Genomic DNA, 26,127 nt, shown 5'->3' with positions numbered 1-26,127 from the left:
TCTTTTTTTCATGTTCGTCATTAGACGTACTTTTTTGCCAAAAGTGTTTTTGAAACAGAATATGCTGATATTTATTAAAATCGTGCCTAAATAATTTACTGAGTAACTATTACTAAAAGAAAGAAACAAGGATAGGCCATTTGCGCCTAAGATGAAAGTCTCGCACACCAAAGTGTCTTTCTTTAAAGTCTGTAATTGAGGTGCACGTTAGAAATGCGCCGGGACAGGCATTATTTCGAAAGGTTATTTACCCGCTCACTTGAACGGTTAGATTGCCCTTTTTTCAGCTGAAGAAAGGAAAAAAAAGGCCGATTTGCGATTGCCAGTTACAGACTTTTAGAAATAAGAGATGCGAAAACTCATAATTGAAGAGCAAATTGCGCACTTCTGAGATATTGAAAATTTAATAAAATTCAACCAATTTTTAATTCCATTAGACTGCACATTTCCATTTGGACACAATGTCAAGGTGATGTTAGGTTTTTTAATAATTCAGTGCTATCATATCATGTTAACAGCTTCTAGAAAATTTCAGCTTGGTGAGTGAGAAGACAGCATAAACAAACCATTACGTCCAGGTTTAACATTTGCTTATGGGGCACTGAAATAACAACAGAATTTAGCCCTAACAAAGGCCACTGGAGATCTTTACGCAAGAATTCATTATTGTGACAAGGTAAGTTCTGTACTACGAAAATATTGTCGCTTTCATCCTAATTTAAATATGCGTATATGATGTTATCTTCGACATAAATTGTCGGTGTTTAGGTGCATTCATGGAGACAAACTTATATTCACAAATGGTCAACGAGAGAACCTTTCAGACGAAATTCTTACCAGAAGACAACGACCCTTAGGCTTTTCAGCAAATTTATGTAAATGGGAGTTTTCTTCACGTCTTTTTCCTTTTATTTCTGCTTCGTTCAAAGTAAGCGAATTGATAAATAAAAAAGACATGAAATACTTCTTTCATGAAATGACTGAGACTTATGCCACCCAGTACGCCGAATCAACCTAAAATTCTTCCGATAATAATCCGTCTCCAATATAAGGACACGTTTCACATTTCATATTTGAAACATGTATACGCACTGCGGATGAAAAATTATATTGAAGAAAAAGTTTCTAGCGGTTATCTTTATCGGTTATCATGAAAAAAATTCAGGCTTGAATGGGATTCGAACCCATGACCTCTGCAATGCCGGTGCAGTGCTCTACCAACTGAGCTAACAGCCAACTTGAAACATGTTTACGCACTGCGGTTCACTGCATTCAAGCCTGAATTTTTTTTCTGTTTTTTTTTTCGCAACAGTCTGGTTGCTTAGAAAACTGCGAAAATCTTTTTCCTCTCTATAGCAACAAGTGAAGTTTATTTACCTTAGTTTATATGAAGTAGTTACAAGAATTAAACGACCATATCGAGAAAAATTCCACCCAGAATAACTATAAGAGTTAATCCAATGCGTTCTGCCGGTTAGCTTTTTTCCTGTGAAGAACAATTTTCAATTTTCAGGCTGAATGTGTTCTTATATATATGCTTCTTTTTTACCAAATTTCAGCCTGGGTGTTCTTATCCACATGTTCTTGTTTACGGGTTTTTACTGTAGTTAGCTTGGTGTTTTTTAAAAGCACCTTTTACTCGGTCAAACCAGTAAAAACGCAATTTTCCCTCCAACAATAAGCATTCCACTTCCCATAAAAACAAGTGCTCCCCGAAAATAAGCCCTTAAAACAGTCTTAGGCATTAGATTTAGCTTTAAATTCTGAATTTTATTGTCTGAAATTTGAAAAGCTTTCATTTTAGTGGGAGAACTTACAATCATAATTTTATGGTATACTAACAACATGAAAGAAAAAGAAGCTCAGCTCTTTTCCCGTGCTTTAAATCATGACACTTCAACCGGCAAAAATATGACAACACAGACGAGGCGCTTGTGAAGGAGATTGCAGTTACAATGCCAACGAACGATGCCGAAGATGTGAGTTGGAGTGATTATCTCTATATTGTCGATTTACATTGTGTCGGTGCGACTGAATATCTGTCTCCACATTTGTAGAGTTCCGAATGTGAACGTTCGCACGTTTTGCTTCGCTGCTTCGTTCAAGAAACCATCCCTATGCTAACAATGTCGATCTCACTTCACTTTGAATTGAATACTGATTACTAATGTATAGTCCGACACCCCTTTGAGACCGAACTGACCTGTATCCACGTGTGAAATAAATATGTGATCAATCTGGAGTCAGACTACGCCGACATTTTTCGTTTGCCATATCAACATAAACCACAATCTTGGACAAAAGTAGATAAGAAAAACGTGAATTGTGCGCGTAGATCTCCATGTCCCTTGAAGCAAACATTGATAGGAGAGTAGTAAACCTTCCCTCCCCAACCTCTCCTCACTCATTGTTGCTTTGAGGATCTGATGATCAGCGGCGGACCAACACTGCTAAGAGGGAGGGGAGCTGAATTGTTGTTGTATAAATGCAACGGTGAATTTGTAGGTCCATCAAAGGTTTCTTAACATTCAAAGTTTTCCAAGTTTCCAGTTATTTCAGACTCATGTGTTTTCCTTTGTGACGGCACGTAAAGCCAGTAACGTGAAGTCAGCCAGGAAGTCCCCTGACTGAGTGGACATCACATTTCTTTCACATATACCACAAAAATGTTAACAGTATGCAGGATGTTTGTCCCATGAACCTTGTTTAATGGTCTTAGCTTTCACGAGTCTCCTGTAGCTTAGTGATAGAGCATGCGAGCTAGGAATCGGAAGGTCTTATGTTCGACCCCAGTTGGGAGAACTCGGATTTTCTTTTTCCGAGTGTGCCTGTGTCACTGACTGAAAAACATACATCTATCATTTTTTCACCAGGTTCAAAATATAACATCACATTTCTTGTCTCTCTTTTGTTCAAAACTTTTTTGTTCGTTTACTTACTTTTGGGAGGTTTTTGTTCGTGCAATTTTTCACTATTATGAACAGCCTCACGAAAACTAGGAGTAGATCAAGGCAAAAGCCAACATGTTATTCCAGGGGCCTTTAACCGTCCTTTTTTCACCCAAAACTTTCGTTGGATCCATTTGTGGTGGCTGACTCTCTCCTACCACTCCTTATCAAATGATACTACAATAATGGTGTATTAAACAAATGTCTAAACATCAGTGAACAACTTTTATTTGTTTTCTCGATTTTATTTACTATTGAATTGTATTCAGCATGCCAGGACGTAACTTTTCTTCAAACAAACTTTTAGGGAGGAGTTCAGAACCACCTTAAATTTTCGAGAATATAAGAATGCTCTGAACCCCTTTCTATATTTTTTTAAATTGCAAAAGTTGCGTCTTCGCATGCGATCACAATTCGATAGTGAAAAGATTGGAGGTCAGCGAGCTCGTGTTTGAATTATATTCACCTAAAACTAAAATTAGGATTGCTTTAACAGGTTATAGTGTTGCCATGTTAACCTATTAAGGCCAAAAAATGACCGGCCTTAACTTGTTTACCAAAGTTTAGGCATTTGTTTGATACCACTAATATCCACTGATAAAGAGTGGTAGTCATGATTGACCAAGTTATCGAAGTGGTGGAAACCGTTGTAAACCACCTTAAAAAATATTTCCCCAAAATATCTACTCCCCTTTTAAAATTAACACTAATATGTCTTTTAAACAAAAAAAATTCAAAAATAAACCACTTTCAATACTACTTTCTGACGGTCAGGATTCCATCCTGCTAGCAGAGCTTTTCTTTCCACGAGAGAAGAAAGGTTCTGCAGATATCTTCCCAAATTTGTATTGAGCATGCGCAAGCTTTTGCTTTGGCTAAAGTTTAAGTCCAGGCCGAATCTCGTGGCCTCAAAATAGTGTTTGCCTCAAAACAAAAAAGGGAAACTTCCTTTAAATTAAAAATAAATAAATAAATAAATAAATAATAATAATAATAATAATAATAATAATAATAATAATAACAATTTATTCAGATAAGCTTTTGCTTATGTTTGAAAACCAAAAGCGTTCAATTTTCGTTTCAAGGAAGCATACCCTAACATTGTACTTTTTTCGCAAAAGCTGCTGTATTCCGAATACGAAGAATCGGTCAATCAAATTTCATTACAATTTACAATCAAACATATACATGCAATTCACTTTACCAAGAACTCCCAAGGCGCTCGAACATTTCCTAGAAAGTCTACCGCTCGTGTAATATTTTGTGATTACAGCGTTTGTCTTCCCGGCCGCGCTTGACCAAAAAAGAGCTGTTCTCCAAGAATGATATGTTTCACTCTGAATTCTTTGAATTTTACCGTTTAATCCGCAGATTATTCCTTAGAGCTTCTTGTTTAGATTTGTAGTTCTAAAAATATTTGTTTACCGAGTCTCGTCAAACGTACCACTCCTCAGGTACACATCATTCTAAACAATCCTGCAAAACATTTTGCCCTGGTGGAATGGGTTCAGTCTTGGCCTTCGGTCTTTAAACAAAACAAAAATTGTAAAAACCGGAGTTGCTAAGCCAAAAGTTTGGACTACGGCGCATTCAAAGACTTATTACGATTTCTGCAGAGCTAACTTTCCCCTTCTTCTTTGGAGAGTCAAGAGGGTCTCTACTCGCAGGATGTTAAGCACGTGGCTTAAGCGCAGTGCCTCCTAATGCAAAGGAATTTTCCCAGTTTATGACTACGCGGGAAAAGTAGATCTTAGAAACGGATTTTGAAATCGAAAAAGGTACCTGGGGGTAGCCATGCATTTTTCAGAGACAATTAAGCAACTATAATTCTAGAAAGCGTTAAAATACAAAGCAATGTATGGCATCTTTTTCTAAGTTGAACCTTAACTATCCCTGAAAAATACGTGGCTACCCCCAATTGTCTTTTTGTATTACAATAACTCTTGCTAAGATCCTCTTTTTGCGCATAGTCATAGGCCGCGCCAAAAAAGGCTTTGTATTTTTAGGCCCCTTCCTTAACAAAAAAAACTGCAAACGAGCCCAGCCGGCAGTAAGAAAATTTTTTCCCCTCCCCTAACCTCCATTCCAAAGAGAGGAAGAGCGAGACTCGGCCCTAAGAACATGAGATGATGATGTCTCATGACATAATGGTTCAACCTCGTTCTCAGAGTCCTCTCTCTTCTTCTGTCAATCGAGAAAGAAAGAGGACCATTGGAACGAGGTTGATAAGATTTACGCCAAAATTGACTCTTAAATAGTTAAAACTAATGAGCGTAGGCTAAAAGGATAAAATGTAAATGGTAGTGCTAAAAAAAAGTTTTAAAAAAACTTTCATTGAGTTAAAGAGAAAATTTTAAATTATGACACGCCGCTCTTAGAAAAATAAATTAAACAAGAACGCGTGTGTTCAGTCTCGTGGGCTTTTGAGTTGCTTTATGACAGAGCAAATTCCCGTGAGAGCAACATGTTTGGTCAAGAAAGTATCAAGCTTTGTACAAAAATATCTTTTTCTTTATTGATGTAAGCAAAACGCAACAACATGAGGGGTAGAAAAAATTTAAAAAGCCCAAATTTCACAAATGAATTTTCAGGTGAAATGCTCATTAAACCTAACGGAAAAAAATCAATATTGAATTACGAAGAAAATGTAAGTGAATTTCAAATGCCATTTTACATGATTTTAGGTCCTTTTAAAAGCGCTCTAAATAAGTTCTTTTTTAAATCTTGGCAGACTACGTAACTCGTTTCCTTTCATCGGCACTCGACACATCTCCAAAAGTAATTATTGTTTTCTAAAGTAATTTTAGTTCAGTTAATGCTTTCTGATTGCCGCGTCATTGATTTTCTTAACTTCATTATTATTCAAAGTTGCTGTTCCTGAATTCATTCAATAACTTGATTTGAAAAGCGGAAAGCCTGTTTCTCGGTAAGTTCTTTGCTTCATTTATTTTCGGGTACAGTTCTTTTCAGTAACGTTTAACTGCATCGTACAAACTAAGCAGAAATTTCACCTTTAAAAGCAACAATTCATGCTACAGCCAAAAAAAATTCCGGTAAGCCAGGAGCTGTTCGTAAACAAAATTGTACGTACTTCAGCTAATACTAAACTAAATACTCTTTCAATTGTTCTACTTGTCTAGTCTGATAAACGAAATTCTTGTTTAGATGCATTCCTGCTTTTCATTTTTAGAAAAAAAGATTTAATACTTAATATAACGAGTGTGTTTTCCCACCAGCTAGAAAAATAGTGGCTTCGGTGGTAAATGAAGTGTTTCATTTGCCGGCCACTGCAAGTAAAATATAAACTTATCATTTCAAACAAACGATATCCAAGAAATTTTCTCGGACTTATAGCCAGCCATTAGGAGCAGCTTTGTTGAAGCTTTTATACAATTTAACTTCTGTCATTAGAAAAAGAGCAGTGATTGAAGACTTATGTTTGATTAGACCTGCCATCATCTTCACACGCCCATACTCAATGAATTCAAGGTTTTGTCATCGTCTCTATTTTGACTAAATTACGAAAATACCTTCGATTCACGTGTAGCTTAGTTCCTCTACGCACGGAACAGATGTAACCGTGGTGTTTTTTTTCCTCTTTTTTTCTCTTGTATAAGGAATCGATTTATTAGTCATATGGCTACGTAACAGGAAACCTTAAATCAAAATGGAGTGTCAAGATGCATTCGTTTTGCGCATAAGTGCAAATTGTCTGCTGCAGGCGCGTTGAGTAGTTCTTTATTCGGAAAAGAAAATATTTTCACAAGTTCAAACAGTTCATTACATTTTTCCCCTTAATTTCTAAAATGCTAAGCGTTCTGCATGCACTAGGAAGCGTCGCTCTTTACGTAAGATTACCCTCTGAAAAACAAAATCATTTCATGACGCCATTACACAGCAGGTGTTTTGAGATAGCTAAAATGGAAATATTGTTACGACCTTACCATTTTACTCAAACCAAAAAGAAAGACAAAATACACTTATTTCTCTGATCTTTTCCGCTAAGCATCCCTTTTTATCAAAACTGAAAATTACAACAATAGCATTAGAAGCAAAAAACTCTTCTCTCTCAGATAAAATCTAATTATGTTTAACGAAGCTGTAAGAAATGGGTAGTTTTCATTCATCTATTCATTCATTCATTCGCGAAAAAAAAAGTCAGTTAGCTTCGTATTGTCATTTTTTGGACATAAATAATACAGGATTATAAAGAGACAAGGGTAATTCATCAGTAGAACATAGAAAATGCTTTATTTCTGTGTATTCGCTCTGACAAGCTTTATCTATGTTCAACATCGCTCGTTTCCAAATAGACGTAATAAATTCAATCAATCGCTGACAAGGCCATCATTTTTGTCTGCAATTCGTTCCACGAAAACGCCTAAATAAACTCTGAAAGGAAAGAAGAAAGTAAATATTTAACGGCCAAATCTCACCTTAATAAATAATGACTTTATTTCCCTAGAATTACGGACCACAATTTCATAAAAAATTATCTTAACTTGATCTTGTTTGATGACAATTAACAGAAATATTTTATAGCTACAGCAATCAATCTTGTCGTATTCGACCTCTGTATTTCTGGAATTCAACTGAAAACACTGTTGTGTTTTCAAGTAATCAGTTGAAGTCCAGTTATGGCCTTTATTTATTTTGCAAATGGAACGGAAGGTAAGACAACATTTTACTGACGCATAAAAGGACTTTTTTTTAGGTTCAAACACAAGTTTCTTATAAGACAACCTCAAACAGTTCTTTCTTTATAAAAGGAGCTGAAATCAGTAGAACCGGCCTCTCGCGGCTTCACTCACAGCGGGTTATCTGTTCGGTTCCTGTCAGAAGCCTCGAATGTCTTTTAAACTTGCTTCAGTTTGCAAACAATTTCAAAGCGCTTTTGTAACTGCGGATCAGATCACTGTCTATGTCACAGTTCATATACACGTTATCACGTAATGATCTTTATTGGAAATAAATTTTAGAGTCTACAGCGATAGCGGCTCCTTTTTATGTTCTGATGTCCCACAACGGATTAAGATAAAAACAGAATGTAAGGTAACCGTGCTCTAGTTATAGAAGAATAATTGCTTTGAGCTTTACCACTACCCAAAATCAATAAGATATCCAGAACCAAAAAAAAAGAGAGAGATTTTGCACGCCAGTATGACCTGCCGCCAGCTTTGAGTGACGTTAGGAAACAGGATTCTTTTCATATCCTGCCTTATGAATTCAATTCATGTTATTGTGTTCAATGAGAAAATTTTATTTGGAGAGTTCGCTGTATATAGACAAAATTATAGTAATTTGCGCTGTATTTTGACGTGCTCGCGTGAATATCTGCACCCGGCCGTTTACGGTGAATAAAATACCTCGCTAAATGTATCGTTGATGTTCTTAAAAGAATTCATGGCGCCATTCCATTTTCTTAATTCTTGTAAGGATTCGTATTAGCGCAAGAATTACACTCAGTCTGCCTTTCTTAGGTTTCTACAGACTCATTGCGAGAGTTATCTCAATCAAAATCAGGTCTTTTGTCACTTGAATGTTCACCAACATCGCAATTATTCGCCACAGAAGGAAAAACCATGTTTTGAACCATTTAACTTTGCAAAAATTTTTGACGGTGTCTTCGGTCCATGTTAACGATAAGCTAAAAGTGTTTATAAATACGAAACCTTTTACTGTTATTGCAATGAATATTTTGAATTTTGTTTCTTGTATTATGAGGGATAAATTAATCAGTCAGTAATGAAGTGCTCAAACAACAATAGTTCGCATCGTTACATATGGGTTTGACATTTAATTATACTATTGTAACAAAAGAAAACATAATGAGTCCTCACAAACTATTGGCATAGTTTTAAAATGCAATGGATGCACACTACGACTGATATCAGTATTAAGGACATATACTGAAGGCAGTGTCCAACTGGCAAACTAACTAGGTGATGTTATGTGTTGTTCATCTTCCCATCACGTAACACTTCTTTTGAATTTCCAACAAAAATGTTTCAAACGTCCATGACGATAACACCGTGAAATGATTAGTGTGCGTTTTAATCACTCTCAAAGCAAAGGTGTTGTCAATGGCCCGGCTAGCGGCACCATATATCAAACAAATAAGAACATTAACTTCTATCTTTAAAAAAAAAAAAAAAAAGCTGGCACTAACAACGTGGCGTTCCTAGCCCCGGGTGGTCGTTGATTTTCAATCAAATGAAATTGTGTGGAGGTCAAGGTTCCAATAATTTTGCCTCTTAGTTTTAACAATTTTTCTTTATCCAAGTCTGTCGTGTGTTGTTGGTCTACCCATCACCTAAAACTCCTTTTACCATCTCTTCCCCGATCACTGTCCTGACCGGAGTAAGATCTTTTCGCTTGGAAATTCAGTCGTTATAAGGGTCTTTCATAAAAAAGACATCATTTTTCATTGAAAGTTTTCTTTAACCTGGAATAGGATCGTTTCACTTGAAAGTCCAGCCGTTATCCAGCTATTTCACAAAAAAAGACAGCTTCTAGAGAAAACTGTTCTGAAAAGTAATGCACTAAAGCAAACCATTATGACGGCGGCTTCATTTTTGTTCCTACTGGCCAACAGAAAAAAAGTTACATCAATTTTGTTTAGTCTCATTTGTCCAATTTGCTTATCTGTTCCCCTTTGTTTGTGTGTGGGTACTTTCTGATGTTGAAACACATTTTACTGGCTGGAAGCAGAACGTGCGTCAGACAAGAAGCGAGTCAAGGAGACTTCCTGCAACTCAGTGGTTAGAGCATCTGATTGGTGCGTGCAAATTGATGGCGGATGAACAAGTAAATCCGCTGTGTATGCGATATGCGCGCGAAATTCACTAACTGCAGTTCACAAAGCATTTACAGTGAAATGATTCGGTAGAATTCGGTTTACATGTTGTAGCTTGGCCTAACCAGTGCTTCTGTTTTCAGTCAATTAAACTGGTTTACTACTCAGCATATGTGTTAGTATGTAGTAAAATTACAATCTACAAAACGAATACACTCTTTTTTTATATAAAAGAACGTCTAATTTTGGGTGCTGAGGCTCTTATACACGCTCTTATTATTTTTGGCAATTAAAGCCTGACAAGGTCTTAAGATGTTCTTAGTTATCTGTCGTAGTATTTCAATAAATTCAAGAAATCTATGCGGACGTGACCAAAACACCTATTGTTGGACAATAAAGACTGACGTTTTACATGACATATTTCATCCGTATTTATACTGTTCATTTTAAAAACATTTGGTCGTAATAAAAATGTTCTTAACTGTCTGCCAGCCCGGGTTATGTTCTTAAGGGGGGACTTAACCTAAAGGCCATTTTTCCGCCACTTGACATGGCTTTAATAGAAATATCTCGTTTACGTTTCAAGCAATCCAAAAACTCTATGCTCATAACGTGAATCTATGTTAAGGGGTGTTTTGTGAATTTTTGGGTGATTTTTGGGTATATTTGGGAGGAGAAAGTTTTTCTTGAAGGATTCGTAAAATTAAAAGAAATAAGAAATATTGAAGATCTAGTGAAGTTTTAAAATTATAATTTGTAGTTAATAATTAATAGACGGACACCAAGTTAGTCCACTAGCAACCTGGGGTGCTCTTGCGTGGGTATCAACTGTCTGTTAGTGTTCAAAAAATCATTTTCTTTCTTCCATCCCTTCTTAAAACCTCTTCAAATTTCATTCAAATTTAGGTTAAGTCCCCCCTTAAATTTTAGTTAATCTCAGCCTCAGCGTTGTAATAAAAAAGGTTCTTATAAAAAAGAGTGTAATTTTCAATTACATTCTTACAAGATATGTATGCCATAATAGCTTTTTCCTTCTTGTTGACGGATGTTACTAAAATCAGGAACGGGGACCCGGAACAACGGGGAACAGGAGTCTGGGAACGAGTGCACAGCGGTGATCTGCATAAGAATTCGATAATAATAATAATAATAATAATAATAATAATAATAATAAGCTTAATACTGAGATGAATGGGAAGCTTTTTACGCTAGACGACTCGCTCTCTTTTTCTTTTTTCTTTTTAATGTCGTCTAGGCAAAGTCATGGAGCACCGTATTCCTGTTTCTGCAATGGTTGTTACCATTTGTTTGGACGAAAACAAAATCTGCCATCTTTTGGCAAAGTTTGTGTATGTAGGTGTTTGTGTAGTCTATAAACCTCATTATCATTATCAGCAGATAAGTAGCGAGGCGGTAACAGATCGAGTCTGAACACCAATGAGGCAGTCCGGTTAAACACACAAAGTTTTTGCCGACACGCAAGCCGCCACACACGTTCGCACAGGCCTACCTATTCGAAAATAAATCCAGAAACTTTTGTCATTTTGCCGCCAAATTGTATTCGAAAACGTTTTGAGGGATCAATTTAGTTCGCGATTAATTTGGATCAATGCCCCTTAAACAGAAGACCCTTTTGAAAGTCTAGCCTGATGGAACATATCTGCCCTCGAAGGCTAAGTTGGTTACGTGGGTGGGTTTCTCGTGCCACTAAACCGCGCGAGAGATTGGTTGGCAGGCCATGCATACACAAACAGGCTCATTATATATGTGGTTAATATGTTTTATAAATATACGCCGAATGTTTCAATTTCCTTCAGTGAATCGAATCCCTGATTTAAAACTGAGTCCTTAAGAGAGACATTTTCAGAATAGAATTTCGAGTTTTTGCCTTGAATCTTGGCTGCCTCTTTGAAATCTTGGAAAACCGGTAAGTTTAGTCTAAAACTAGTAATACCTGCCGGTAGAGTACCAACGAGTAAAAGCTGTCACAGTTGCTTTGCGAATGAAAATTAAGAAGTAACCAGACTACAAAACATTTTTCAAACTGAATCATTGTTTAATAAAGCATTGCAAAACTCTCATGCTACTCTTTGTTGTTTAGAATGTCTATAAGATCTAAACTTGTGAGGTAGATTAGAGGTGAAACATCTGCGGCCCTTGCATTACCTGTTTGAGTTTATACAAAAACCAAAATAAACAACTTTAATGTGTACAAGATTAGCTATCAACCTGGGAATAACAGAATTTTACAATAAATATGAGCTTTTCAAATCCAATTTATTGAATTAATGAGCCGCAAGTATGGTATTTAAAAGAAAATAGAAGAATGGCACAAAGCTAAGTTGCAATTGACTTGAAATATTTCTCGTGCATTCAAACAGCTCCAATGTGCATCTCCCTCAAACAGAACCTAAAAATCAACAAAAAAACACTGACCTACTATTGTCCGTTTTAGCTTGCAATTTGACTATATCATGATTAAAGACCGAAAGGTTACTTTAAGAAAATTGCTCCCTCTTCAGAAAACAAAACACTCTACAAACAGTTAAGATTTGAATTTTCTTACCTCCTCGATTGACAGAGCCGTCGGAGGGATCCGCTGTAATTGGCTACGCTGTAGTGGTCTCCCTGCCTAATTATTATATCTTTGGTATTTTTTTTTTGTTTCTATTGTTTGTTTCCATTCTGTTTGTATTTTAGTTAGGCGAAGCTAAATAAATAAACTTTCGCCGTCCACCAACGGAGCAACAAATCTGCTATTAGAGCTTAACATTTCCACACTGTCGCGCAGGATCGAAAAATAAGATGGTGCGAAGGAAAAATTCGATTGCTCCTAAACGTGGAAACTTCTGCAAAGTTTCCTAGCGCTTAAAAAGATCTTTGCTATTCTTATACACCATCCTTATACAATAAGACGTATAAACACTGCTATTCTCGAAGACAACTAAATTCGCCACTTCGGCCGCCATATTGTTTACAAAATTTAAGTTCGCGCGTGTGTAAGAAGAATCTGGGTACTAGCGCTCACCGATCGTGATACTCCTGATTGGTTTAGATAAAAAATACCGCGATGCCATTGGCTAGCTCGAAAACAATCACCGATGATGTCACTCTTACATTACCTTATCCTTACCTTATGCTTACATTTTCATTCGAGATTTTTTCTGCCTGTACCAAAACTAACTCGCGCGTCGGCTTTATAATGCTGCCGCCTCGTCACCCTCGCGTCCTCGCGAGGGTGACTCGTTGGCAATTTAAAATTAATTTACTGTTCGACGAAGGGGTGAGATTATTCACAAATCTTTCCTGATGTGAGATCATTAATTCCTGTTATGAAACTTAACCCGGAACATCTGCCAAGAAAATCTAAAATAAACCTTAAAGGCGCTCTCTTTTTAAACAGCCTATTTTGAATTCTTATAGGGATTACCCCTGTACACTCGTTCCCAGACTCCCGCTCCCTGTTGCCCGTTCCCGGTTCCCGGTTTCCCGTTCCTGGTTTCCCGTTCCTGGTTTTAGTAACATCCCTTGTTGACCTGATTCAGTGAAAGGGATAAGCCGATTAATTGTTTCCAATCGCCGTTATAACCAATTAACACGTGGGAAAAAGTATCCGTTCGTGCTGGAATTTCCTTGTTATTACACTGCGCGTTGGCTCTCATGACCACTTCAAAACTTGTAACGACGTCTAAAAACAATGCGTGATGCAAATTGCTCATTTGATGCTCTTTTATACGCTCAAGGTTAGAAATAGCATAAAATTCCTGCATATTTTTAAACCTAAAATCTGATCATTTTTTTCTCTCGACTTTGAAAACATCGAAGGACACGCGATAGCCGATCATTTTCAAGGTTTTGCTGCTGATTGAAATGTTTTTTCGTTTGTTTTATTAAACACCGTTACATTAAAAGTAATATCAATAGTGATGATTGAGCTGTTTTGAAGTATGTTGTTATGAGTAACCGGAAAATAAGAAATTTAGTAACTTGACAGATTTATGAGGTTTGCGAGGGCGTGGAAATTCCACGCGAGTTGAAACGTACTTAAATCACCCTGGTCATTAATACTCCATGACACAACTCTTTTGACCAGTTAAATGGACAATTTTAATCGACATCATTAAAGTCATGGCATTGATGTCTGTTACCGTTCGATTTCTTTAATCCCACCCTTATTGGAATCGTTCATTTCACACACAAGGAGTTGTGCTTGTGAATGCTGTGGGAAGGTATAACTAAAAATTTTGTCAGAGGTAAGTTCCTTGCAATCTTTGATTTGAATATTTTTATTCTTAGTAATTATGAACACCACCATTCACTCATTGACATGGGATTTTCTGTGTTATAAAAGCTGAAAAAATATCCTGACAAAAATGTTTTTATTCAAAATTAAAGGGGCAGTTTCATTAGGATCTGTTGTAATTACAAAAACTCGAGAGCGTTTTTCTATCAACAGAAACTTAACAATATTGGTTCAGTTTTGTTAAAAATTTCCACCGCAGTGTATTCAATTTGTGGATGAGTGTGTCCGGTTACGGATGGACTTGGTCGGAGTGGGTTGGAAATTTAAAACGCTATACAAACATTATTCAAGTTTCCGCATTTTCTTTTTCAAAATGCGCTGGAACAGATCATAAGCTGTTCGATCCTTTGCTTTCAGTCAGCGATTTCTGTATTTCGCTGTTCCGCCTGGAACTAGTCAGCTGTAACTAAGTGAAGGTGTTGTTGCACAATTTTCGCTACAAAAGGTAAAAATCCCCGCGATACTTTCCCTTTAATATGGTGCCTACTAATAAAGAAGTATTTTTGTGTGGTAAATATGACAATGCATGGAAAGCAGATCTTAGAAAGGGCTTTTGAAATCCAAAAAGAAATTTGGGGATGACCATACATTTTTTAGAGATAATTAAGCAATAATTATTCTAAAAAACAGTAAAATACAAAGAAATGTATGGCGTTTTGTTCAAAATTGAAGCTTTTTTTCTCTGAAAAATGCATTGTTACCCCCAATTTCCTTTCTGGATACCAAAAGTACTTGCTAAGTTCTGCTTTCTTCACATAGTTTTAAACCGTGCAAAAATATCCCTGTATTAGTAGGCAACACCCATAGGAAACTCGAGTATCTCGAGATGCGCAGAACGTATGCGCAGTAACAAAAGTAGGCACCGTCCTTAAGGACAAAAAAAAAAGATTCCAGTCCTCAAGTCTTTCAAGCATTCACCCTGAATACTGATAGTTTTAATAGTTAAGAGTTACAACCACCTTGTATAGCATACTAAGGCAGTAACACAGGAAACACTGCATCAGCAGCCTGCTTCAACTGAATAATCCGATACACTTTGGGTTTTCCTCCACCGATTCAATTAAGATATAACCACCTTGTAATGTATGATACTGAGTTTTTCTTAATCAATTAATTGAGTAATTACTTAATTAACTAATTCGTTCATTCATATGTACGTTATCATTCACGTTATCGCCATCAAAATTTGATTAAACCTGAGCCGGACTTACGTATTAACTTACTATTACCATTAACTTGATTAGGTCTCTTTAATTTTCTCGACAATCCCGTCTTAAGATCACACATATTCTAAAACCATGGAACTTTAATGGACCATTTTAATCTATGTGGGCGATCTTCTATGTCTCTATGACATGATTTAAGAGAGGCTTCAGTTCCGATTGATAAACGTTCATTTTTGGAATGTCATCTTAAATAACACGGTTAAGAATCGCTAATTGGCGGATCTGTAAAAAGGAACGACTTGTCTTTTAAATCAAGAACTAATTTCCAAATGGACAAAGCTAGATTACAATTTTCTTAAATAATATGCAAGCCTGCAGAAAACTGCATGTTTTCCTCTAATCTCTGATCAGGGAGAATGCTTATAAGCAAACAAAAATGTTCCGTAGTCTTTTAAAGTTGTAGGTTACAACAAATCTTTTCAGCTGAGAGTAACACTTTGTATGATATTTCTTAGTTATTATTTAAACCCAGGAATGAAGCTGTCTCTGCACCCGATGGACACATTTTAATCAGTGGATTCTTTTTCCTGTCTGATCTCTGAACGGTAACACAGGTTTACTTGCTGTTGATGGACACGACAAAGAAAAATCTTGCCGGAAAATATTTGCGAAAAATATTTGGCACAAACAATTTAGGTGCCTATAAAGTGAAACATTTTACTCTAAAGAAAATTTATCCAGCTATTTAAGCGTACTTTCTTGTTCATTTATTTCGATAAAACGTTTTTTATATATTCTGTGTTGAAAGATGTAACAATATATGGAGGTACATCCATACATCATCAGTGACACGGCTGCATGCTAAATCAATTAAAGATGAAACAACACCCGCATTGAAGATAATGTTAAAGTTCATAATTTAACTGGTTAACTATACTAACGCCTGAACACAATTAGGTGCGGTTGACAGTTATATGAGGTATGATCTTGACGAAAATAAGAGATAATATCATTGTCAGTTTTATACACTGCTGCTTCAGAAAGTACACAAGACAAAACAGGCATTGCTTTTTAAATTAATTTTTAGTTAGAAGTCATGGCTTGACTAAGCGCTAGATTTTGTCCCGTTGCTATGGTAACTCCATCTCAATTTTCATAATTTTAGTCAGGTATGACGATAAGATTGGCCCTTACAGTAATAAATCAACTGATCTAACAAGCTAAGTGCTAGCACCTTTATTTGGTCAACTCATAATTCTGACGTCACATAGGTCAGACTTGTCCTGAAGCAACAAGAAAGTGAGAGCATTTCAGACGCGGTGAGTACATGACAAGAAGCTTGAGCGTCTTGTTTCTTTCATGGTTGGAAAAAGAAGCGAGATTGTTAGGTCGCGCACTGGTATTATTTTTGTTGTTTTGCTCATTCCTGATTCCTGTCTGCGTTCGATGGTATTTAGTGTGCAAATGTTTTGTTGTCGTCTCACTGCAGAGTGATTAGAGAGCAATGTATTTTCTTACGTTATGGAAACAGGATTGTATTGGGGATTATCCCAAGTTTACAGTATTAGTGTTATGCACTATTATGTATTGCTCTCGCAAAATAAAGACTCTACTACGTACTACATTCTGCTTTGGAAGCACGCATGACTTTTCCTAATTTAGATATATATTATTTAGGTGTTCTTTGCAGTTCAAGGTCACTTGACGACATATCTCGTTTTGGCTTAACGTAAAGTTTTTAATATGGGCTGAGAGGAACCTTAATTTAGTATTAGCTATTGATGTAAACGTTGGATATGCAAGGCTAAAATGCATTTATTTAATTAATGAATATTTGTTATGATCCTTAACATTCAGGACGACTACACTGTACTGTTCTTCTGCAGCCCGTGTATAGGTATCAGTAATCATCACAAACGAGAAGCCTATTCCCGATTCTTGACTACATTTGACGAAATTTTGAGTAAAAATGTTTAGTTCTAGTTTCACTGCAGAGTGATTAGAAAACAAGCAATACTTGATTTGTATCTACGAATGTTGTTATCGTTATTAATATTGTGGACATCGCCATTCAGTTCTTGACACGGACCTTTCTGTGCTCACAAAACATATGGGCAAGTGACAAGTTAGAAAGAACGCGACGAGAAATCCTGCTTTTAAATTTGATATTTGTTTTCAGTAGAAATAAATTAATTATTCTCAACTTACGTCATTAAAAATTTTGAAGTTGTTCAATATTTCAAGATTCTTCTTTCGACTTTTAACCCTCTTTGGTCTTATTGTTCAATAATTATTTTCGCCGGTTGCAGTAGCACGAGATCACAGTATCTGCTAGCTGCTGAAATATACGGCTAGCCTCGTCTTGATATTTGTTGCAATCGCATCTAGTTTGAAAACTACATATGTTGATCGCTTGTGGAACACACTGTCTCGGCGATACCTTATAATTTAATTAAAGTAAATCATTTTAGTTTTAACGTGATTCGGAAATATAACTTAAACCACTAAAATTGACAAAAATGACAGAAATTAAGGACGAAAATACGAGACTCCAGTTCTCAAGCTTAGCAAGAGTTCATCCTGGAAAATATTCTGTAATACTCTCGTTTTAATACAAGATCAAGTTCCCCGACGGGTATTTAGAGCCCTATCAAGGACGATGCCTCTTTTTGCTACTGCGCATACGTTCTGCGCATCTCGTGATGGTCCGAGAAACTGATTTCTTAAGGCTTCCAAGGGCTGTTGGAAAACAAAAATAAACTTGGGGTTAACGATGCATTTTTCAGTGATAACTAAGCTTCAGCTTGGAAAAAAATATGCTGTCATGTATTTTAAAGATTTTTTGAATTATTGTTGTTTAATTGTCTCGGAGAAATGTATGGTTGCCCCCAATATTTTGGAGGTATTTCAATAGCCATTGCTATGATCTGCTGCTCCTTCATAGTCATACACTGTGCAAAAATATCTGTGTTAGGAGGTACCTTCCTTACGGTTGTGAGAAAAAGTTCGGCCATTTTCTTTAAGTACGTTTTAAAGTAGCAACTTATAATTATTACAATTTTATCGGTTGTAGCAAAAATGGACAGTACTACAGAAATAAGGTCACAGGTTTCGTTTGCACATATTGACCGGAGGGCAGTCTTCAGTTCAGAAAAAACGCAGAACAAAATCTGGCTTATGAGCGGGATACGAATACAGAGTTTATAGCGATACTCAGTGAAGCAAGTATTCTACAACTGCAGGTTTCCAAGATACAACTGGGCAAACCTTGCGGCCATCGGGGCTTAACTTACACAGGGTTTCGGTTGAATCTTACATGACTCCAAATTTCATTCAGTTTATTCTTTTATTAAGAGTTCTTCTAAATCAGTTAATTCACTTATTCGTTATCACCAACAAAATTTATCTCAAAGCTGGGCCAGCCTTTTTTGAAAAAGCCAATTAACTTGATAAAGTTTTGTTTAATTTTCCCAAATAATCCCGTCATAAAATTACACTTGTTTTAGAATCATGTGGATTAAATGGGCCATCAGTTTAATCTATGTCGGCAGTTTCTACGCCATGATTTAACAGACTGACGTTTTTCCGATTGAGAAACGTTCATGTTTGAGATGTTAGCTAAAGTAACAAAGAATCGCTAACTGACGGATCTTAAGAAAGGAAAGAAGTGTTCTTTATGCAAAGCGAGCTAATTACAGAATGGAAAAAGTGAGATTACAATTTTCTTAAATATGTTAATTTCTCAAGGTGCTACAATATCAGCGTATTAATTCCTGAAAATAGAAACTGTAATTAAAACTGTATTAATTTCAATAAAATTCCTTTTTTTTCCGTGGTATCAATGTAGGCAAGTACATCTATCCATACATCATTAGCAACATGGCTGCTAAAACACTGAAGATGGACCAACACCAGCATTGAGGACACTGAGAACAATTTTAAAGTGTTTTATAATTTGACAGGTTAACTGTAGTATTCGGAACACATAGATCTTGTCAATCTTTCCATTACTATTGGTTGTGGTTTAACAGTCAAGGGATCTTGAGTGAAACTAAGAGATAAAATCATTGACAGTTTTATGTAATATGTTTGCGTTAGAATGCTAGCTACTTTAAGAAAGTACACGAGACAAAACGAAGTAGACTTTAGGCCACTATGTAAAAAAATAATAACATATTCATAGTTATTCAGAAGTCATGTCTAGAATAAGTGCTAGATGAAAATATATATGACGAATATCGTTAAAAATTAATTAAAACGCCTTTTATCTCGCCGTTTGAGCGAAAGCAAATTGTTCTCGCATTTTGTCCCGTTGCTATGGTGAATCTATCTCAACTTTCATAATTTTAGTCATTTAGATTGGCCCTTAGGGAATACGTCGACTTCTCTAACAAACTTATGCCCACAACACCTTTATTTGGTCAAGTCCCGACAGCTAAAAAGCCTTTACGATTCGGTCGTCAGGGAGATCACTCTTGAAATGAAGCAACAAGAAAGCGAGAGCATTTGAGGCAAGGTAAGCTTGAGTGTCTTGTTTCTTTGTTGGTTACTAGTATTGGTTTTTAAAATTAATATTCGGTACATCTTCATTAAGATTCAGTTCGTTAGTCTTGAATTATAAAGCTTTATGCCCGTTCTAAAAGCTATGTTTCTGAATCCTGTCTTCGCACTAATTAGAGGATTCTTTGATGCAGCTGTGTGGTAACATAAAAAAGTTTTGCATTTTGTTAACAGAAATATGAGTTTTAAAGAATGATGCTGTGTAGTTAGAATTCAGAAAATCCTGGGAATAGACCTCAGTAACATCGCTTAAATTTTCAACGCATAAACGCAACCGTGATACCTTAATTCTTAGAGAATAAATGAATACTGGAGTGCTCTAGTTTAATGACGAAAGAAAGGGACCGTTGTTTTTCATCAACTAAAGCAATTATGAGGAATATAAGGCAAAATAAAGCAATAATAAATGTGAAAACTGTTTTGATGAAAAAGTGCTATTTGAAAAAATCCTCATTTTTTCTTTGTATTTTAACTGATAACTGAAAGGTGAATTAAAAGAGGGCTTTTATCAAATAAGAAATGAAATATACGCTGTGTTTAGGTTAAAAATTTCATGACTGGCTGTATTAACCAGCTGGTGTTCACACCTTTTTTCAGAGAAACGACTCTCACAGTAATAACTTTAAAAGTAGTTCTCTCTTGAGCGCCGGATAATTACAAGCTACGCCACAACTCAGATCGTGTAGTCATGTCGGTTCATTTTAATAATGTTATTTTTCTTGGATGAGCTTAAGTTCTTCCCAACAATTTGTCATTATCTGTATAGACTACACAGACCAAAACAATCAAATTGTTTGTGAACTAAAACTGTTTTTGAAAAAAAGGCTAGAGGCTTTTATTTTCAAAAGGAGGATTATATTTATCGCACGCAATCGGTTGTTTTGAAATGAACGCAACTAACCCGGTTAATTTGCATTTTAAGAGCCTGTTAAACTTAAGCACTGTAATTGGTTTTCTGTTGTAATATTCATGAAATAAGTCAATTTGTGTTATCCACTCACGGCATGACGCAAAATAATACAAATGGATAAAGACACCAAAATGGATCGAGAAAAACTGATATTGTTTCAGTCCGTGGTGTGTGCATACGACTGCAAAATACAAATCATAAAATGACCAAAATTGAAAAAAAAACAAAACAAAACAAAACAAAACAAACAAAAAAACACTACATATTATATACTGCGAACAACATTTTATGAATAGGGCGCAGGTAGCTGTAGCAGGTGGATTAAGGTATTTGACAAACTATCAACCAGAAAGTACAAGATATCATTGCCTTAAACAAATTTCCTGTACTAAAGGCACTTTGCCGAAAAGATAATAACAATTTGTATTCGGTGTTTTGTTCCTTCTGCTGTCAGCCGCGATATTTATGCCACCAGGTCGAGATGAAAAAAACTTTCAGCTGTGCAAACTTGCTGCCGGCACAATCTAATTTTCTTTAGCTGGAGTTAAGCCTTGAGCAAGTAATGAGATTCTGCCTTTTAAAGTAGCTACTGAGCGGTTGTTCAGTTTACTGTGGAAGTTGGATCTGAACAACTGTGTAACTATTCAATTCAAATGAAAGCTCTTTTAGCATGGTTGTTTCTTTTACGCTTAATTTTTCTTTTCTTGACCTTACCCCAAGTGACACATTTCAGAAACGTTGTCAAATTGCGCAAGCCTTAGGTGCAAGTAAAATCGAAGGCTTTTAGTAAATGCTTTCGTTGCGTCTTCGAGCTTGAAAGTTTTCTCATTATAAATTTGAAAATACAGATTCGATCATCACACACTCTCTCTCTCTCTTAGGTCGTTAGATCCGGAATTTGATACCGCACCATCGTTTATTGTTTTAACAAAGTCAAGTAAATCGGAAGAATAAAAGAAATCATGGAGATTAAACGAGCTTATCTCTAGGAAAGAGACCGAAACGTTTCCAAATGCTTTACAGCAACAAAACCTGAATTAAGTACGCTGCAACAATAACGTAAGACTGTACCTTCTCAGCTTTCATTTCTTCTCTCAACTTAACTTTATACTTCACAACTTTCCAACCGAGTCACTTCAGGGAAAACAGTTATGTCCCTTTCAAATGTCCTTTTGACTAAAATGACATCAGCCGTTAGCTTCCAAAAAATTTCTTTAAAAAACAAGATCATCCTGGTTCGATGCAGATGGAGATAAAATTATTCTTAAATTGAATTTTGTACGTAAAAGATATATTTTGTTGATCTTTTTTAAATGTCAGTCAGTGAGATCTCCGCTTTTCCGGGAAATGTTCCCATTATCCTGCCGCTTAATAATTTGTCACTTTTATCACAAAAAGAAGATTGAAAAACTAATCTGTATTTGAATTGTCACGTACAGAGGAATATCTTTCAAAAGTATGTCTTGTTGTGAGTAATACCAGTCAGGTGGTTGTTCAACTTCGCAATTGGACCTTCTTCCTACAAAGAAAAAGAAAAACTGCATTGTATGGAAGCGATATTAGAAACTATATTACTACGCATTTGAACCTTTGTTGCGATTTGTGGACATAAAGAAGGACACATTTCTTAAGAATGGGGTTTTACTGCTTTCACTTCATAAAATTGAGTGTACTAACAACATAACTTGTAAAACAAGTTTAAACTGGAAAAGCCTTAAAACGAAAGAGGTTAAAAGAAACCTGCTATTAATCTTCCTGATTGACTTTGCGCTAAACTGATCACATGCCTAAGGCTAATTCATTTAAGCATTGGAAATATAGAACCTAAAAAGAGGTATCGTCTTTATTAATAATGTAATAAATAATCAGGAATATACAAAAGTTGGGAGTATAAGTTGCCACGGCACGTTATTTTCTTTATCTTGTTAAGTGGTTCACCCTACATTGCCTAAGAAAACAGCTCAAACTAACTGTGACCTGTTTTTTTTTTCTGGTAAGCGTGTTGTTTTAAGCCAGTCAGTTTGAAGGATTTCTTTTAAATCAAACGTGAATTTTTCCACTGGCCTTGTTGTACAAATGGTCACTAAACTGCAGGTGATCGCTTGGAATATTAAAAAGGTACTTCATTAAACTCAAACTGCAGTCAGCGAAACGTAAGAAAAATGTCATGCAATGACTACGAAAGTTGAATGAACTTTTTACTGATTTTCAAAGGATTCTCAAAAAATACGAAAGACGGTCAGGAGTTACGCTACGAGTACGACTAGGAGTTCCCACTACGAGTGCGTAGATTTCAATGCTATAACACGCCAAGCAAACCATTCTCGCTTCCAATACCTGACTCCGTTGATTTTAACATTGAATTGATAGTTTCATACAGATTTCCAGACCATTTCTCCAGTTGTTGATAAGGCTGCAGCCTTGTTGAAAAGTTGACACTCGGGCTGAGTGTATTTCTAGGATACATTTTTAACCATACCAATTTTCCAGAATTCTAACCACTTTTACTTGGAATCAACGATATCTTGAAGAAATCAAATATCAGGCATTCGTCAAACTGGATTATACTCTACGATAACTACATCTTCCATAGGTTTGATTTCAAGTAAAAAATCATGGCATTAAAATATACATAACTACTTTTCTTTGTCCAGAAATCATCAAGAAACAGACATACCTCAGCAACTGACTGAGAATATACGAAGCCGTTGCACTGAGTATTGGAGGACAGTGGAAGGCCTGCTTTTATAAACGAAAAGTTTGCCAACTCGTTAGAGCGGAATACATAAACAAAAGAAACAGTTTTAAAGAAACAAAAAGCAGTAGAGTGGCTTGCTACTGAAACTTTGACGAAGAAATGACGAGCTCAACCGAAGAGGGAATAACTGCCATTCAAGTGACAGAGTACACTTTGTTTGCCATCATCTTTATCATTGGTGTCACCGGGAACACGCTCGTGTGCTTAGTGATTTTTCAAACACCACGCATGCGCACTACACGTAACTACTTATTGGTGAACCTGGCCGTGTCAGACCTTATGGTAGCGATGTTGTGCATTCCGTTTGATGTGGTGTTGAAAGTAACATACCCTGTCTGGCCTCTTGGTGCTGCCATGTGCAAACTGTTATGGCCTGCTATGACGCTCTTCACAAACTGTTCTGCCGCAACTCTTGCAGCCATCAGTTATGATCGGTGAGATTTTTATCGCTTTTACTATTCTTAGACCGCTTTCTGATTTACAACCTTAAATACTCGCAATGGAATAAATGTGATGGAATATTTTAAGCCTGGTGAATAAATGCGAATGATGTATTATTCAGTAAATGACACAAGCATACTCGGAAAAAATCCGAGTGCTCCTATCAGGAGTCGAACTTAAGACCTTCCAATTACTAGTTCGGGTGCTCTACCACTGAGCTACAGGAGACTCGTGGAAGCTTAGGCCATTAAAACTAAGTTCCATTGTAGCTCAGTGGTAGAGCATCCGAACTAGTAATCGGAAGGTCTTAGGTTTGACTCCTGATAGGAGCACTCGGATTTCTTTTTTTCCGAGCATGCCCGTGAATAATACTGAATAATACATTATTCTCAACCTTATACGATTTTGGAGACTTGTTGGCCAATCAGGCTAGAATCCAAACGCAATCTCTGAAAATTTAAAGAAGAGAACATCCTTACTATCTCCTGTCTATTTGTTTCATTTTGTTTTATTTTTTTGTTGTTGCTGTAAATTCATACTAAGTGTACAATGTACTGATAAGTAGAAAACCTAGATAACCTGCCTATTTAGCCGTGTTGGAGAAGGGGGCTCCTACAGGCTAACATGGCATTGTGGGTTCCCTTTTGTGACCAACCTAAAATTTCCATGGAAAATTGCGAATCAGGAGTTAAAGGAGGCAACAAGACTAACAGGGCTTTCCAGGTTTCAGCTTTTGGACCAATCCCTGGCTTTCCTGGTTTTCAGGTAAATTTGGGTCCGACTTACCATCTTTTTTCCTCAAAATCCTGGAAAGGGAAGGGAACAACCATGTACGCAGTGCTGGGTTCCATTCCCGGGCACAGCATTGTATGTTGGGTTGAGTCCGTTGCTGGTTCTCGACCTTGCTCCGAGAGCTTTTCGGCTGGGTATATGGGTTTTACTCACTCCTTCTCCAAACTCAATTAGTCCCAGAATAAAAGGGTCACAGGTTTGTCATTCGTTAAACTGTTCCGTGTCACTCTCGGTAAACAAAATCGTGTTTTTTTATTTATTTAGAGTATCGTTTCATTAAAATAACTAATACTTTTGTCCTCTTTGCCAAGGTACCGGGCAGTGATACACCCATGGAAGCCACGCTTCACCACCATGCAAACAGCAATTATTATCAGCACAACATGGTTCATGTCCCTAACCCTAGTGCTTCCCTACATACTAGCACTTAAGATGCAAGACGGCTACTGTGCAGAAGACTGGCCTTTACCTATTGCCGTTAAACTCTACACCATGGGCTTGTTTGTGTTTCAATATGCCCTGCCGCTGGTTATCATTGGTTTTGCGTATACGATGGTAGCTCTAAAGCTGCGCGAACAAGCATCGCGTATAGCAAAGAACCGGCAAGCGAGTGGCATCTCCGACAGCGCCTACAGGAGCGCAATGAAGGCCTCTAACAAGTACAGCGAGTTTGCCGAGGAAAGTGAATTTCCTTCAAACGATCCTTCGGCCCTCATCCCACTGAATTCAGAAAAGGAACGCCGCAAAAACTCCAAAAAAGATCATGCTTCCAGCGCACGGCAAGAAGAGAAACGCCTTCAAAGGAGCACCAAGATTGTACAGATGTTGGTGGCAGTCGTTCTTCTTTACGCCATTTGCCTTCTTCCCAATCAGGTGGTGTGGTTATGGTACGAGTTTGGCTCAGGAGCTGACTGGATTCATTTGGATAAATTTCTCACTTTTGGAAGTATCATGGTTTACGTTAATAGCTGTGTGAATCCGCTGTTGTATGCTGGTATGAATGACGAGTTTAGGAAAGGCTTTTTTAAGATTCTGAACTGCCGGGGCAAAATTCTTCGTTCCTATGTTTCATAGCTACTTAACTTAAACAGCACACTTTTATCACAAAATCTATTTCTAAGAAATTACTCATCAAGACTTCGATGTCTAAACTTAAAATGCCGATAGTTGATATTTGAGTCAAATATCAAATATGCACATTAAAAACAAACGATTTGTTTTTAATGTGCAAAATTGAGGGGCAAAAAGTAGTGGAACCTCTTCAAGCCTGATCTATTGAGGAAAGTCTCTTATTTTAACAGACTTCGGCGATATAAATTAAAGTCGGGAAACCGGTTGCTTGTCGGTCAGAAGGTCTCTCCATGAAGTCGAAAATTAGATTGCTTCTTCAATTTGTGCCCAAACTTTGAGTCGATTGAGCGGTAAAGGAATGTCTGAAATTCCGGTTGGAATG

General features: G+C 36.6%; 1 protein-coding gene across 3 annotated transcripts; it reads left to right on the top strand.

The window, feature by feature from the left end:
• The first annotated feature begins 546 nt into the window (after nucleotides 1-546).
• LOC146465550 (RYamide receptor-like) lies at nucleotides 547-25,868 on the top strand. Of its 3 annotated transcripts, none has more exons than XM_085128582.1 (3): nucleotides 547-676; nucleotides 23,338-23,875; nucleotides 24,986-25,868. In XM_085128582.1, the coding sequence occupies exons 2-3, from the start codon at nucleotides 23,541-23,543 to the stop codon at nucleotides 25,746-25,748; spliced, it is 1,098 nt and encodes a 365-aa protein (XP_084984708.1). In that variant the 5' UTR covers nucleotides 547-676; nucleotides 23,338-23,540; the 3' UTR covers nucleotides 25,749-25,868. The 3 variants fall into 3 exon arrangements, with proteins under 3 accessions (XP_084984708.1, XP_084984706.1, XP_084984707.1); XM_085128580.1 differs by lacking the exon at nucleotides 547-676 and adding an exon at nucleotides 19,413-19,729; XM_085128581.1 differs by lacking the exon at nucleotides 547-676 and adding an exon at nucleotides 21,654-22,517.
• The last annotated feature ends 259 nt before the right edge of the window (nucleotides 25,869-26,127 follow it).

Source organism: Pavona decussata, unplaced genomic scaffold, assembly GCF_977016875.1.
Source record: "Pavona decussata unplaced genomic scaffold, jaPavDecu1.1 SCAFFOLD_156, whole genome shotgun sequence".
NCBI classification, from domain to species: Eukaryota; Metazoa; Cnidaria; class Anthozoa; order Scleractinia; family Agariciidae; genus Pavona; species Pavona decussata.
The sequence above is the reverse complement of the archived record's forward strand: the minus strand, read 5'-3'. Positions and strand labels throughout refer to the sequence as shown.